General features: G+C 46.5%; 1 protein-coding gene across 5 annotated transcripts; it reads right to left on the bottom strand.

The window, feature by feature from the left end:
• Nucleotides 1-845: 845 nt before the first annotated feature.
• On the bottom strand, nucleotides 846-16,468 carry LOC114904117 (bcl-2-like protein 2). Of its 5 annotated transcripts, none has more exons than XM_029237588.1 (7): nucleotides 4,390-4,921; nucleotides 3,922-4,036; nucleotides 3,151-3,218; nucleotides 2,741-2,847; nucleotides 2,154-2,241; nucleotides 1,916-2,067; nucleotides 846-980 (listed from the first exon to the last, which is right to left on the bottom strand). In XM_029237588.1, the coding sequence occupies exons 1-7, from the start codon at nucleotides 4,738-4,740 to the stop codon at nucleotides 941-943; spliced, it is 921 nt and encodes a 306-aa protein (XP_029093421.1). In that variant the 5' UTR covers nucleotides 4,741-4,921; the 3' UTR covers nucleotides 846-940. The 5 variants fall into 5 exon arrangements, with proteins under 5 accessions (XP_029093421.1, XP_029093425.1, XP_029093422.1 ...); XM_029237592.1 differs by lacking the exon at nucleotides 4,390-4,921 and adding an exon at nucleotides 4,186-4,281 and having other exon boundaries at nucleotides 848-980; XM_029237589.1 differs by lacking the exons at nucleotides 846-980; nucleotides 1,916-2,067; nucleotides 2,154-2,241; ... (2 more) ...; nucleotides 3,922-4,036; nucleotides 4,390-4,921 and adding exons at nucleotides 11,312-14,406; nucleotides 15,034-15,473; nucleotides 15,951-16,038; nucleotides 16,337-16,468.
• Nucleotides 16,469-16,486: the final 18 nt, after the last annotated feature.

Raw genomic sequence — 16,486 nt, 5'->3', positions numbered from 1 at the left:
GCCATCTGGGATTTAAGAGACAACAGGAAGATAAATAATCCATACACCCAAAAGGCCAAACATTTTTTATTTTCAAAAACAACTTTATTCATGACACATATTAAAAAAAAAACTCCCACCCCCTGGAAATGAGCTAAAAAAATAAACAAAATCCACCTCCCACCTCCCTGTCCCCACTTCCTCCCATTCCCTCCAAACAAAAGGGAAAAAAAGGCAAAGGAAAACAAAACAAAACAAAAAACTGAAAAACAAAAAACACCCCAAAACCCCCCAAAACAAGGTAGTGCATTTCCCCAGGGGAAAGGGGAATTTACACTGGAGCCGCTGGGAGCGGATCGGAGATCTTCCGGCTACAGAAACCTGCAAAGAAAGACACTCAAAACAGAAAAAGAAACACAAAAGGAAACAAAATAGATCACCAGGCAATCTGGAGGGGCAGGGAGCCAGAAAAGAGGGGTGGGGTGGGTGGTAGACCTGGCAGGACAGGAACAGGCAGGAGGGGACTGAGAAAGCTAGGGAGAAGATGGAGGGAAGGTAACAAGCAGAACAGTTTGGTGTCCTTCCAGAGCCCTGGGTAAAAAAAAACCCTCCTACCACCCATGCCCACCTACCCTTGAGCAGCCCACAAGGGGGCAAAGGGGCACAGGGCAACAGGGGGAGCAGCTTGCGCAGTTGAGACGTGTCCATGGCGAATCCCCAGAGTGAATGAGCAGCCCCCTGCCCCACTCCCTGGGCCTTCCCTTACTCCCCAAAGCAGGTCCCTCCTCAGCAGTTAGTTATGGGATTCTCCCCCCTTCCACAGTATATCTTTTTTTTTTTAAAAATATTTTTTTCCATCAAGGTCATCTTCTGTTTTTCTTTTTTTTTTTTTTTTTTAATTCTTTTTTTTTTTCCTTCTTTCCTCTTTTTTTCCTCTCTCTCCTCCTAATACACACTTTTTTTAGTAAGGGGAATACCATGATGTCGCTCTAGCCCGGCCCCTGGAAGAAAGAAGGAGAGTTAGGTGTTAACATGATCACTAAATAGTTCAGTACAAGCCCCTCCCCGTGGGCCCTCGCCCCAGTTATTGAGAAGGGAAGAGGGGAAAGAAGTTTCCCAAGTCCTAAAACTGACCCCCACAATCCCAGAAATAGTGACACACCTGGCAAATGGGAGTGGGGAATTAACTGTTATTACCTCGCCAAACAGTGGCAATAAAGAAATGCATCTGAGACATAGGGGCAAGAAAAAGGACTCATTGTTTATCCAGATTCCAGTTCTCCACAGCTCTTAAAAGCGAGGCTCTCACCAACAGATCCTCCCTAACTCCTGGGAGCTGACAGGTAAATCTTATGAAAAGCCAAGGTCTATATGCCTAAACTGTCTATTTAAATGTAAAGAAACGGAAATAAAGTGAAGCAACAACATGGGTGCCACACTAGGCCCAGCGAGTTGCAAAAGTTGCAAAAGACTGGCTAAAGAGTAAATATCTCGATATCCTCCCACATGGCTGTTGAGGAGGATCAACTAGCCTCTGGTTTTCTTCCAAGGGAGGTTCAAACTTCAGCCCCTCCCTAACTCTGAGAAAAGTAGCAAAGGTCCAAACAGTGCTTTCACTGCTCTGAGGCCCTGTTCTTCCCGGGAGTTCTGTGTAAACACCTTCACTGCCATCAACTCTCAAGGAAAAAAAGGCTGGGTGGAGAAGCATCTCTCAGAACAGGGTGGAGAGATCCAGCCCTTATCACCAATTCCTGCTCCAGAAAAAGATGAGACTGGCCTCCTGGCCTGCAACTACCTTCCTCACCCTGCACAGGCAGGAGACCAAGTCCCCGGAACCAAGGGGAGGGTAAAGGAGGGAAGTTCCTCAGATGAGGAGAGAAGGAAGCATACAGGGCTCATGGGAGGCGGGGGAGAGGAGCAGCCCATCTATCCTGACCTGTAGACGCGACCCCGGGGCCTGCTGTTAAAACCACTGTAGAATCGAGAACGGGAACTGTTGTAGTTGGTGGTCCGGGCACGGTATCGGGCTCTCGGGAAACCCCGGTCTGTTGTGCTGATGCCTGGTCTGTTGGTTCGTTTTGGGATCACCTGAGAATGACACGTACAACACAATGCCTTAGAGCCAACCTGGAGAACTTACAGAGAACCAGAACAGCAAAGGGCACAGGGCTTACCTTGATTTGTCTTCCTCTAAACAGGGACTCATCTAAGGCCAAGGAAGTCCTCACTGACTCTTTGTCTGAGAACTCTATATATGCAAACCTGAAAAGGGTAATTTTCTGAGGATAAATATAACTTTTAGGTATATTTTAAAGGTAACTTTATCTGAGGATACAAATAGCAGCTCACAGGTCAAACCCAACTTGCAAGCATGCTTTGAGTACAGTGTGTTCATATCTTTAATTATCTGTCCAAAAAATTCTTAATGGAAGATTTTAATCAAAATTTGCAGCTACTCTTGGAAAATTATAAGATAGGATACAGAGGGCCTGGTTTTCCGCAAGGCAGAAAACGGTGGGGGCCATGCAGAAGGCGCCCCCCCTTATAGTTCATGATCCCCCCCACACCCAGCCTCCATCTCTGTTATCTGTTGGGCCCCTGAAGGCAATTTTATGTGCAATCCTTGATATGTATCAACATTAACACCTATCTTAAAAGATGGAGTACTTACTTTAACATCTAGGTAACTTACTGCTCAATATAAAATATAATTTATTTATTTTTTAACTGTGACTAAAACGACCTCAACTTCCCCACTTACCCTTTGGGATGGCCACTAAATTTGTCACATAGTATAGTAACACGGTTGACTGAACCACAGCCATGAAAGTGAGCTTCCAGCTCTTCTGCTGTTGCACCATAGTCCACCTGTGGGGGGGTACATTTCACAGGTAACAGGGCAAACTCCCATCTCCACAGGTACTCTGCCTAGCCTCTGCGCTGGGCCGTCCATACACACCAAAGCACATCAATATCTAGCTCTCTAAGGAACTAACCTCTTTTCCTTCCAACCCCAGAGCCTCTGCTAATCACCATTACCTTTCACCTCATTCCAACCCTCCCTCCACCCCTTAAATCCACCACCTACCCTGGAAATGGTTCAAGACTCCTAATAAATAATCCCCCAAACTAAGAGCTTTCCCCAACCCTAGTCAAGGCTCTGGTACATACATTGCCAACATAGATGGAACGGGCATCAGCCTCCATCTTCTCCTCAATGGACATGATCACTGGGCCAGCTTTGAAGAAAAAAGGATCAGGAAAAAAACGCTTGTTTTCTACTTGGCCAATCTATGCACCACTACCACCACCACAAGCAGCAACAAAGGTAAAGATTTTGGTCTGTTCTGTTCCCTGCTGTACCCATTACCTAGAAAAGTCTAGCATGCAGTAGGTGCTCACCAAATACTTGAAAAATTAAGGAATAGATTAATACAGTCTTAAAAAGAAAACAATACAGGGATTCCCTCCTACCCCCAAATCAAGTACCTATTGAGTAGCTTCGGTTAAAATGATTTGAAAAGTGAACAAAATTAAGTCGGCTGAGGCTGGACATTTCTAGATTAGAGGAGAAGCCCCCTGAAGCTGAGCAGTTTATCTTAGGACTCCTAACTAAAGATCTCCAACTGAAAGAAAAACTATTGGACTTGAAGGTCAAATACCAGCTGGCAACCTCCAAAAAGGGCAGTGGAAGACTAAGAACAAAGAGCAACACATTTGTAACAGGGACAAAGGGAGGCACAAGACTACCATCACCAAAACATAGGCCCCGTCTCACAAAGGTCAGAAAAACACACAATGGACTATGACTGCAGCAACTGCCCAGTAATTGCTCAGACAAGCAGCTCCAAGGTTCCGAGCATCTAATTCCATATAAACCGTGCTCCGATAACCCTTCCAATCTCAGGACCCGGGTTCCGCGTGCAACCGCCAGTTACTCACCATTGCCTGGAGGTGGACTCATATTCATCTGCTTCTCTACCTCGTTCTGTAGCTCCTTTAGCTTCTCAGCTTCTTCCTCCATCTCCCTGACTCGAGCTTTGATCGCTTCCAGCTCCTACAATGAGTGGGGAGGGTATGGAGAACAGCTTAAGAGGAACCAACGCAGGGGCTCTACCCTGCTCTCCTTCCGCGCGCGGCCCCAGCCATGCGCGGCCATTTCTCTCGCCCCACGCGAGGGTCGTAATGAAAAGAAAACCAAGCTACCTTCTCTAGAACAACACTAGGCACCCATGACGCCCGAATCAACCCGGCTGGGCCCCTTCTGGCGGTCGAGGCTGCCTCCCCAGCCCGGCCCCAGCCACGTTATTCCCCGCCCACCCCCATCCCCCGCCCGCCTCCCGCTCGCCTGAGCTCTGGGCCTCCCGTGACACGGCCGGCCGGCCTGCTCGCTCGCCCTCCTTCCCTCACCGGGTCCTCAATGGCGCCGTCCCCCGGGTCACCCTCGACCAGTCCCGGCTCCTCCTCCTCCTCCTGGCTGCCGGGGGCTCCCGAGCCAGGCCCAGGGCCCGGAGCTCCCGGGGGGGCACGGGGCCGGGGCGGCTCCTCTTCGGGCTCGGGCTCCGGCTCGGGCTCCAGCAGCAGCTCCTCAGGCTCCAGTTCCTCAGACTCCAAGCCGTTCCCGTAGTCCCCTGCGCCCCCCGGGGCCCCCTCCCCGGCCTCCCCACCGGCCCCGGGCACAAGATGGCGCCGCCGCCCCGGCCCGGAGCCCCGACCGCCCGCAGCCCCCGCTGCTGCTGCCGCCGCCGCCGCCGCCGCCATCGCCGCTCAGACTGGGGCCAGCCGCCCAGCGATTGGAGAGCTGCGCCGGCCACGCCGAGGATTCATTAGTCAAGCAGCCTGCCCGTTACCACGAGCTAGGACTCCATTGGGGAATATTACTAGGCAATCAAACAAGACCCCATCCCTAAGGCGGGGGATTGCGCCAAATCTTTAAATCCCGGTAGGAGAAATCGGTCTGTCAATCAACACTCGTCCCACCTCCTCTCAAGTCCTTAAGTAACAATACCGCCTAGCTGTGACGACATTCCTGCTTCTCCCCCGCCTAAGGGCGGGTCCGCGAAGTATGACGGTCGGTGATTGGCCGCTGGCAAGGCGAGTGGAAAGGACCAATCTTCCGATCGCCTCGCCGAAGTGGCCCAGCCTCAGATGCCGATTGGCTCGCGAGATTCGAAGGGCTGACACCCGTTTCGTGACAGGTGAACCTTGCCCCCGAACGGACTGCCGGGCTCCCAGTGAAAGCCGAGGTCACATGACTGGTCTTTAGGAGGTGGCCATCTTGATGCTGCTGGTTGCCAACTAGTGAGTTCTTGGAAGGCAGAGCCCGGAAATACTGCGGCCGTTTCTGGAAACTGGGCTTCTACCAGGAATGCACCAGTAGATGGGATGTTGCTGGAAATGGAGGGTTCTGAATGGCGCTCTCTGGGAAGGAGCTTATCTTTCCCACCCAGGTTACTGGCACCACCATCCACCAGGTCTCCCCAAACCAGAAAGCAGGGAGGAATCCTCACTCCAGTACTAGTCATGAGCCCTGTATGTGCTGTCTTCCTGCACAGGCATACTTTCCAAGCATTCTTCTCATGCCCCAGTTTCATTTCTTCTTTTGCTTGGACTGTTTGCTGCAGCCGCTTAATGGGTCAGCTTCCAGTGGGTCACCACTCCAATCCACACTGGCCAGGTTAACTCTCAGAACTCCTTACTGAGGCCTTGGAGACCTCCAGACCAGGCTACCAAGTGAATGTTGTTTCCACACTCTTCATTCCAGTGGGTGTATCTGCACCCAGGTCTGTGCCTCTGTACATGCAGTCCTTCTTCAGCCAGACCACTGCAAACCCCATCATCACCTCCTCTGTGAAGCCTTCCACTAACTGGCCTCCCCTCCTCTCCCATGACAAGCGGGCCTACCTCCACCGTGCACTTAATCATTTTGTGCTTCCTTTCTTAACTAGAGCTTGTGAGAGCTTGGAGATGAGAGGCTGGATTCTATCTACATTTGCATCTCCACCGTGGAGCAATATGCCTGGCACATAGTATCCAAATAAATGTTTGTTGACCAAAGGATACATAGACTGGGGATCTGGGTGCCACCCTTCATCTACAGCGCTTTCTCAGACCCTCCTTCAGACCCCAGAGGAATTCCACCTCATCGTTGCACTCTGAGATACCAATGAGACCTAGCCCTGGAAAGCAGGGTTGCCATAGTTTAGTGGTGATCCTACACATTTATTAAAAAGGAAGGAACGGCAGTGCTAAGTTTGCAAGAGGGATAGCTGCAGCCAGACCAAGCTATGGTTTGAGAGCCAGATTCACATGAGCCCAACCAAATAGTTATTCAAATAACCTGGAGAGGATGTACATGACTTGGTAGAGGGATTTGAACAAGAGGAGATTCCTACTAGCAAACCAAAAGTCAAAAGCTTCACAGTATACCCCACTCTTCCCCTCACCCTCATTTTTTCACACAAATCCTTACCTCAGGAACAGGAGAACTTGGAGCAGAGTCACAGTTGCTTAAAATTTCACTGAAAATTACTTCATCAGCCATCTCAGCTTCAGTGGTCTGGGAGAACTAAGTTGAGCACCGCAGACAAGCTCTAAAAGATTGTGAGTTTGCTGGAAGAAAAATCTTTTCTACTGATTTTAACCAAATCAAGACTTGGATGTTTATTGATACCTAATTTAAACTAAGAAAGCCAGTTAAGGGAAATGTGATTTTTAAAATAATGCCTTTGAACCACAGTTTTGTTGAGCACTGGATTTTGTAACAGGCAGCATCCTAGACTCATTGTTATGTTATCTCATTGAACTCTCATAACATTATGAAGCAAATAGTCCCCAAACCATAACCTTTTTTAGGGATGAGGAAAGAATGAAGTAACTCCCCCAAGTCATAACTAATTAGAAGTGAGCAGGGAATCCAAAACCAGATTTTAAAGCTCAGATCAAAATTTCTGTAAGGTCTGTTTTAATACACAAAGATAACATCACGTACAATGCTGAAGCTGGAAAAAGACTAAATTCCAATAAGAGATAAATGTTTAGGCAAACTATAATTACATCACAAGATTATTATGCACCTATTTTTATTTTTTTATGCGCCTATTTTTTTACAAAAAGGTTTACACGTAGTGTGTGATAACTTATAAAAATAATTTTTGTTAGGCCAAAGAAGTAGGATGTAAAATTGTATATAAAGTATGATTAAAATTATGTATATCTGATTTTTTAAAAAAACAACTTGGGCATTGGAGAAAAAAAGGAATGAGAACCAGTACAATCTGTTCTTTGGCAATATGCAACAAAAGTTTTTAAAATGTTGAGATTCTTAACACAGTAATTGTATTTCTTATAATCTGTTCTAAAGAAATAATCTAAAACATAGGTAAACATCTGAGAGTAAAGGTGTTCATCAAAGTGAAAAAAAATGTAAACAACTTGATTGTCCAAGTGGGCACTTTTCAGGAAAATTGTTATACACACATATATGTAATTTTATATAGTCATTATGTCTTCAAAACATTTTTAATGACAAGGAAAATGCTTGCAATATAATGGTAAGCAGAATTGCAGTGTACAAAATTGTATATACAAAAAAAAATTGTATATACAGTATGATCATAAAATATAAGCACAGACAACTGATGGAAAAGAAATATACCAAAATGTTAATAGTGATTCTCTCTGGGTAGTAGGCTTATTATGATTGATCTTCTTTATAATTTTCTATGTTCTATGATTTTTCCCACAATATCATATATTATTTTTATTTAAAATTAAAAAAAACGCTCCAGCTTCCAAACTTACTCTAATAAGCATGATTACTTTTACAAACACATTTTAAAAAGATATTTGAATGGTGATCTGTAATATAAGTTCCCTATTAGACTGAAAGTGTAAAAGGCAGGGACACCTTCTTAATTATATTTGTATTGCCATTGGCTATCACTGTGTGCTCAATAAATGTTAACTGAATGAATGATCTTCTGTCATAAATTTATATCCTGCCTGTTGTTGATGCATAGAGAACATCAAAGAGGTAAGTTTTCCTCTGAGAATGAATTTTTTTTTAATTGGTATGTAATGATGTAAGATTCACCCATTATAAGTATACTTTTCCTTCAGTAATAACCTATCAATAGAGGGCCATGGAGTTTCGGAAAAACTGAAACTCAGTGATGTTTTGCCCTAGAAGAAGGAAAAGTGTGTTAACAAAAGTGAATGATCTGTTGAGTTGAGAAAAGGAGAATTAAATCAGTAAAAATGGATGAGGGCATGTCCAGTTCTGTCCAGAAGGGAAAAGTTTTCTCACCAAACATATAAATACTTGGCTTCCTAATAGTTTCATCCCCATTTTTAACTCCTGTTTTGAAAATTTTACCTTTACTGGCTGCAATAATTCCCTCTAATCTAGAAGTACATTGTTTAATATGGTAGCCACTCGTCACACGTGGCTACTGAGCACTTGAAATGTGAATGGTGCTCTGAATTGAGATGCGCTGGAAGTGTCAGATATACACTGAGTTTCAAAGACTCAGGATGAAAAAGATACTTATGTAAAATAATAATTGTTCAGTATTAATTACAGATTGAAATTATAGTAGTCTTTATATACTAGGTTTAAAAAAATACTATTAAAATTAGTTTTACCTGTTTCTTTTTGGTTTTTTTAATGAGGCTACTAAAAAACGTAAAACTACATATGTGGCTTGCATTATATTTCTTTTTTTTTTTTTTGACTTTTTAAAAATTTTGATTGGAGTATAGTTGCTTTACATGACTTGCACTATATTTCTATTGGACAATGTTGACACAGAACCTTGGAGCCTTGATCATTTACTTACCTCTGTTTTGGAGCCAACTCCAATTACTTTCTAATGCAAAGTCTGGCCCGACCTACCTTAACACCCTAGGTCCAACCTTGCATGGAAGTGGGGTGGCCATTTAAGTGAGAAGGAGCCTCTCTTGGGCTGCTTAATTTCCATTCTGCTTGGTTAACTTTTAGAAGACTTTGTACCTGAAAAACTTCTTTTTTATATGTTCCTTATAAAAAAATCCTAAAATACTGATAGCAAAAAGAAAAAATAAAATCACCCATAAAATCCACCACCCAGAGATAATCACTAATGATATTTTGGCATATACCCTTCCTGAAACTTTCAATACACAAATACATATAGAGGTATATATATGTGTGTGTATATACATATTTTTTTTAGCACAATGGGATCATACCATATATTCTGTTTTCTAATCTATTTTTTTTACCTAATAAGATAACAGAAATATTTTTCCATGTCAATAAAAATATTTTTCCAATTTCATTTTTCATGACTTTACTCAGAAGTTACCTTAGAAATGAGGCCTTCCCCATTCACTCTATTTAACATTGAAACCTATACATACACCTTCCCAATCCTACCCTAATGAATTATTTTTCTCCATAGCATTTGGCACCTAACATGAAATGTTACGTTAATGAACGTCGTGAAATTTATTTATGTAGGTAGGTAGTTATTTAGCTTTTGTTTGTTTCCATTACTAGAATGAAAGTAACATGAAAGCAGAAATTTGTGCCTGTTTGTTCACTTCTCTACCTCAGTGCCTAGAATTGTCCTCAGCACACCTAAGATGCTTGAATATTTGCTGAATGAATGAATGACTGAATGAATAAAAAACTAGATAGCATTCCATTATATTATGTTTTCTGGTTGATTTTTTTTTTTTTTCTGGTTGATTTTTAAAATATTGTTAATTTATTTGTATCTCACCTGTATCCACATTTAAGGCAGCTTTTAAAGTTTTCAAAGGATCTGCTCTCAACTAAAAACACAGAATATTTATAATCCATCCATTTGCTAGAAAGTGTAACTAAATGTTGCCCAATTTTTATCAAAAGTATGATTTGGAGAAATAACATTCACAGAGAACTGTCTGAAGAATAAACAATCCATCTGTCCATTTAGATAGTCTGAAATTTAGCCCTATTTTAAACTATGGCATCATAGAGCATATTTGAGCTAAACTGTGACGATCCTGATAGAACAAGCTTAGGACCTGCTGAATCCCCATTTGGTATTTCTGCAAGAAACGGTAGTGTAAAACTCAACATCATATTTGCTATCAGGTGTTATAGAGGGTGGTGTCCACTATATCATTCAGTGTCTTCTCAGAAGAGCCACAAAACTTTTTGCCTACCTTGAGGAACTGAAAGGTTTTACAAATCCTAGGAGGGATGTGAATCTCATTGTGTTTTCCAATTTTCTTTAGCTGCCAAGAAGCTCAGAGTTGAATTCATAGCCTACCTTTAGTATTTGGGAATACTGCTTATAGAATCCTTTTCTGTGTTCGTTTTCCTTTTTGCTGTCATTTTATTATAATATTTCAATTTTCCCTTTACCCTTACTTTAAAAATCTATATTTTCCTATTGTTTTGTCTTTTGTGTATTATAGTAAGATGCTGCAAATGCTTTTTGGAATTAGGCAAACTATAAACCAGTCAAACTACAGTAGGGATAAATACACTAGCTATCATAGCCTGATGATATTAACTATTAAGAGCATCTAATTCCCTTTTCCCTAGAGCCATGTTCACCAAGCCACTCTCTGATTTTAACATGGCTTGTCCCGTAGATTTTTCTATATAAAGAGAATAGAAATACAACACTGGATTCCTCTAAGCAGTGTATTTCTCACTACAATTTAACACATAAACCCAAATACCATTATATTGCATTGGATTATAGAAAGACTAGAAACTCCCACTTGTAAATTAAAATTAAGATCACTACTCCTGTCAGACATGATTTTGATGTGGTCCTAGACTAGAAGTACAGAGGGATGGGCTGAACAATTCCTGTAGATCCCATCCAGTTTAGCAGTTTGCATTACAATGGCTGAAACCAAATGTCTCAGGGGAGCAGGAAAGTAAGCAAGGGCTCCATTTTTGCCAGACTTATTTTAAGTCTGAAGTAGGCAGCAGGATATTGAGGAGAAATGCTCATTATCACATACTTCTGATTTAGCAGCTGAACCACAACAGGGGACTTGATTACATCATAAAGATTTTTGGTAGGTTTTGTTTGTTTTGTTTTGGGTTTTGTTGTGGCCATCCCAAAGTACCATATACACACACCCTCTCAATGCTTGGTTTGGCACAGATGGAGTTCTTGGCTTTGGGCATTTGGCTAGGATGGGGGGATGGGAGAACAACTCTGATTTTCTTTTTTCTTTTTCTTTTTTGGCTGCATGGCGCAGCTTGTGGGATCTTAGTTCCCTGACCAGGGATCGAAACCGGGCCCTCGGCAGTGAAAGCGCAGAGTCCTAACCACTAGACCGCTGGGGAATTCCCTCCTTTTTTTTTTTTTTTTTTTAATTTTTTTATCTCAATACTTTCCCAAATCCCTATTAATCTAATTCTTGGCCTTAACAAGGTCATGATGAGATGCTTAGATCAAGAAATGTCCTGACCCCAGGCTATACAGTATAGAAGTCACAAACCCTGCTCAGTCCTTCTCATTAAACTTCTGGGTTTTATTTATTTTTTTAATACGACCATTACATATTACACAAAAATAAAAGTCAAATGAACTTGGTATTTATAAATTATTAAATAAAAATACAGGAATATATATTTATATTTATAGAGCTTTTTCTTTTCTTCTAAACTAACCAAATCTGTTCTCCCGCCGCTTTATGATTTTAAAAAAGTAAAATAGTGTATGCCCTAGAATAAGTGGGGAGTGGGATTAATAAGTGCAGGACCTAGTTGCCCTACCTCTGCTCCTTCCTTGGCCTAAGCAAAGTCCCTATTTGTCCCTTTGGGCTCTGGAGAGCAAGAAACACCCTCTCCACCTATTTAATCTCTGAAAAATGGCAATAAGATTTATTTCCCTTATTTTAAAAAAAATGAAATGGATTTAAAAATTGGGAGCCATACTCAGCCTTCTTGGCCAAGAGCTAATCCCAAGGAACTATATGGCTCTAGAAGAGAGTCGCTAGTTTTCCCTGACAGAAGAGTCTCTGGGGTTTCCGTTCCCCCTCAAGCTCAGAAGGGCAGGACAGGTCAAAACTGCCCTCTGTGGTCCCATCCAAGCTATGCTTCCGGGAATCCAGACCAAGCCCTTTTACCCTTTCAGAAAACAGCCTCTCCTTCCACCCAGGTGTGAAGGCCTCAGAGCCGGGCTTTTTGGTAACCTGACCACAGTCCCTGCTACCTCTGTTTGCTAAAGGTCCCCAGGAAAGCTACCAGGGCTAGGCGTCCTGTGGTAGAGGGTAGGGGGAAGAGTCTGACCCAAACCTGGGGGAGCACAGGCTCCAATTTGGAGCTGACGGTCTAGTCAGTGGTTTTCCAACTTTGTTTTTCAGCAGCAAACCCCTTAATGCAAATAAAATCTTACCCTGAACCCCGATATGTAAGACAGCTACAGGGGAGCTGTTCTGTTTGAGGGCAAGTCACCTGGCCTGCTCAGTGCCCCCGCCTCATCTCCCCCAAGGACTCCTGAGGCAACCCTAGGAAACTTTGGGGCTCTGCCAAGCAGTTGGAAAACCACTGGCCTAGTTTGTCCTGAGCAAGTCAGAGACCCCCCCACCCCAACTGCCTGCCACAGACTGGCTCTGAGTGCCTGGTACCAGCATACTCACAACAGACCAAGTGGCCCATGCAGTCCACCACCTCCCCTATAAATACCGTTAAAAAGTGCAGCCCTCTCTCAAAAGCAAACACCTGAGGCCAATTTTGGTCCCACATTCTTGTGAGTACAACTATGTTGCCACATTCTGGGACCAAGTGAAAATCTCCAAGAGTCAACCATGGTCTAGCTAAGCTGGTCAGTGCTCAGGATCAAGGGCAGGGTTCTAGAGCACTGTGTCAGAAGAAGTCAGCATTGGAGAGCAGCAATTTTAGCACCTAGGAAAGTGCAGCAGTGAGGTCTGGCTCAGGGCATACATCTGGAGTGAAATCATGTCTTTCTCAAAAGAAAAAGCTGTCATCTGAATCTGTTATAGAGGACAGGGAGCTCTAAAGTTAACATCCTCAGACTCTGAGGTACAGACAAGTAAAACCCATGCAAACAGCGTGGCTTCCAAGAAAATATCAATGTTTCTAGGTCCTGGGAGGTACTGTGGAACCCAGACACCTGGCCCTTAATAAAGCAGCACCAAAGCCGACCACATGGAATAGGCCAGTCACGGAGTACACGTCACCCTCACATTCATGGGGTTCAGAGCTGGAATGTTCCTCTCAAGACATCAACAGTCTCTCCGAGACACAGTGCAGGACCCAGACTGTATTCCAGATCTGCATTTACGTCCACACACTCAAAAGGAAAATTAGTAAGAGCCCCAATTTAGAGTTTAAGTTTGGGTACAAAAGGTCCCAGAGATAGGGAACACTTTAGGCACCAGTGTGCCCCAGTGGGAGAGGAGGGCAGCAGGCAGCTCCAGCTCCCGAAGCCTCCACCCCCCGCAGGCTCCGCAGCCCTGCCTTTCTGTCAGAGCCCAGGAGGCAGCAGCAAGTGCGTGATGCACAAGGAAGGGGGACAATGAAGGAAGAAGGCCAGCTACAGAAGTGCTCTTCTCTCCAAAGCCCTGCTGACGACTTTCTGCAGAAAAGTTGCCAGAGCCCTCAGTCTGGATACAGTGTTTCTCCCTCAGCCTTGAGGCAGCAGAACAAGGGGAGAGGGGAGGGGACGTTGGGAGGAGGGACAGAGAGCTGCCCCTCGTTCTCACCACTGCAAGAGGGAATGTTTTCTCCTCGAGGAATCCCACTGCCACCAGACTAGACAAGCAGCCCAGCATGCACACGAGCACCCGTGCACATGCACACGCATGTCCCAGCAGCCCATGGTCACAGCCACCTCTCCCTATCCCCTGAGAACCCCAAGCTCCCATTCCAAAGGGATGTTCCTTCTGTGTTTGCCCCAAATCTCACTCACTCAAAGGAGACGCCAACCCCTTATGCAAGTCCACCTTCCTCGGGGCTGCAAATCAAGCTCTAGGTAGAGTTTCATGTGCCTACACCTATAGGCATGATCCCTCCCACCTCCCCCCAACCCTGGAATGAATCCATCTCCTGACTTTCCCAATACATTCTGCAATAGCTCCAGTTCACTCTTTCAACCGCCTGCCTGGCACACTCAGCTCTCTTGCACGCTACCTTGCCCCTTCCCATCCCCGTTCCACGCCCATCCTTTCCCCCACTTCTTCCAAGGGCATTCCTCTGCTCTGTTCCTGCTCTCCTGTCCCCCAGCCACACCTCGCCCCACCTGGCCCTGGACTTTCTCACTTGCTAGCAAAAAAGGCCCCTACAGTTACCAGGGCCCCCAGTGCCACGGCCCCCGTCAGCACTGTCCTCACTGAGGCCCAGTTCCCCTCCCGCAGACGCCGCGCCTCCTCCAGGGCCCCGTCCCCGTATAGAGCTGTGAACTCCGCCTGTGGGAGAGAAGGGAAGTAGGAGAGAAAGAAGGAGAAAGGGATATCAGGAGAGGAAAGAGTGGAGAAAAGAGGAGAGGGAGAGTTCCAGTTCCATCCACTGCAAGCACTACCCCACCCCCAGCTCCTCTCTGGCCCAAGCTCCTGGCCGCCAGCCCCTCTGATCCCCCCTGAGCGCCTGGCTCATTTGCCCTTCTCTACGTCAACTGAATCCCATCCTTTCCCTGGCCAAAAATTCTGCTCAGAACTGGCATCCTTTGCCAAGGCTTGCCTTGACCACCACCCATCCCTGATCCCTGACATGACACCCCCATGCCATGTACTCTGGTGTAAAAAATTCCCGATGGCTGGATGCCATTTCTCTGCAGGCACTACACTGTCTATTGTGTATTCTGTCCTCTGCTTTGGACCACGAGCCCACCCAGTGATGACTGCATGGCAGCCCTGGAGTGCAGAGTCCGGTGATACCCGTAGTGAGGGCATCTGATTCCACCCAAACAGGGAGACTCAGCCCCCGCGCCTCATTCCCAGCACAGCCGCCCCCAGCTCCAGCCAGAGCCCCCGTCTTCCCCCTGGAGACCAGCTTTTCAGAGGGATGTTCAGGGCAGCAATGGAGAAGTTTCTTACCCAGCCCCCGCTGCTGTGGATCCAGTCGGCCAGCCGCGTCTCCAGGTAGGCCACCATCCACTCCTGCACTTGTCCCACAAGTGGCTCCATCTCCTTGTTGACACTCTCAGCACACAGCGCGGCTCCAAAGACAAAGAAAGCCACAAGGCGGCCCCAGTTGGGCCCCCCTTGGAAGAGTTCATCAGAGACCTGGGTGAAGCGTTGCTGGGCCGAGCCCGGGGTCACATGCAGCTGAGCTGCCAGATCCGAGAAGGTGCGCCGGAAGCGGGTCTCGAACTCATCTCCAGCTGCCCGCATGGCTTGGTGCAGCGGGTCAGCTGCTGGGCCCTCCCCGGGGCCAGCTCCACAAACATAACCCTTCTGCCTCAGCTTATAGCCTACAAAGTCTGCCACTAGAGCCCGTGTGTCTGGGGCCGAGGCTGGGGTCGCCATCCGGGCAGCTGCAGGAGTCAAACACAAAAGACTGGCATGAATATATGGTCAGAGACCCAGAAGGAGGCATTTCAGGTTTGGCCAGCCCATGAGACAGGGAGGGAGGTGAGGGGAAATCTCAGAAACCACTGGGCCGGGACGAGTAAGAACAAGGAGATTAGGCCATGGTGCGGGGCCAGGGCATGAGGGGCTGGCCCTCAAATTCATAATATGCCAAAATAAATGTAAAACAAGTAAATTTCACCTAAAATACTTTAGATTCTTTTCATAACAAGACAACAGCAGCTCTATGACACCTCTATACCTCCCCCACCAACCCCGCCACAGTACACACCTTTTTGGCTAGAGGAAGGGGCTTAGGACCTCCCCAGAGGCAAGATGTGAAGATGCTGGCAGAGGCACAAGATGGGCGAGGAGACAGGGGCTGAAGGGAAAGGGGGAGAAGCAAAGGGTTGCCCGGGACAGAGAAGGAAGGGGACACTCACCCAGCCTGGATGGCAGCTCTTAGGACCCAGCGCTGGTGGCAAGGAGCCCCCAGCTGGGGCCTTTCATCCTCCTGCCCAGCGTGGAGCCCTGGGAAGGGGAGGGGGAGATCAGAGCTAGGTGGGGAAGACCAGGGATTAGGGTCTGGGCTGAGAAGGGCTGGGGTTGCAGCTCCCGGGACTAGGCCCCTGCCCCCAACGCTCTACCAGCTGTGTGGCCGAATCCATGTTTAATGACTGTCCTCCCGGGAAACCCAGGGCCAAGGGCTTCCTGCCGACACCATCTCTACTCCCGCCCCCCCCAGTGCAGCCCAAAGGCCCAGCTCCTCCCTCACCCCCACCCTCAGCCGGTCTCCAACCCCGCCTGCCTGCCAGGTTAGGGATCTCACGGGTCAGGCCGCTGCCAGGATCTGGCTGTTTCCTGGTGCAGGAGCTGGGAGGGAGGGAGAGAGGGAGGAAGGGAGGGAAGGAAGGAGGGAGGAGAAAGGGGGGGCGGGAGGGAGGGCCCGGCGCCGGGTGATGATGGGGCCCAGAGATGC

Source organism: Monodon monoceros, unplaced genomic scaffold, assembly GCF_005190385.1.
Source record: "Monodon monoceros isolate NGI ecotype Baffin Bay Population unplaced genomic scaffold, NGI_Narwhal_1 Super_Scaffold_21, whole genome shotgun sequence".
NCBI lineage: Eukaryota > Metazoa > Chordata > Mammalia > Artiodactyla > Monodontidae > Monodon > Monodon monoceros.
Note: the sequence above shows the minus strand (reverse complement) of the source record. Positions and strands in the feature narration are given on the sequence as shown.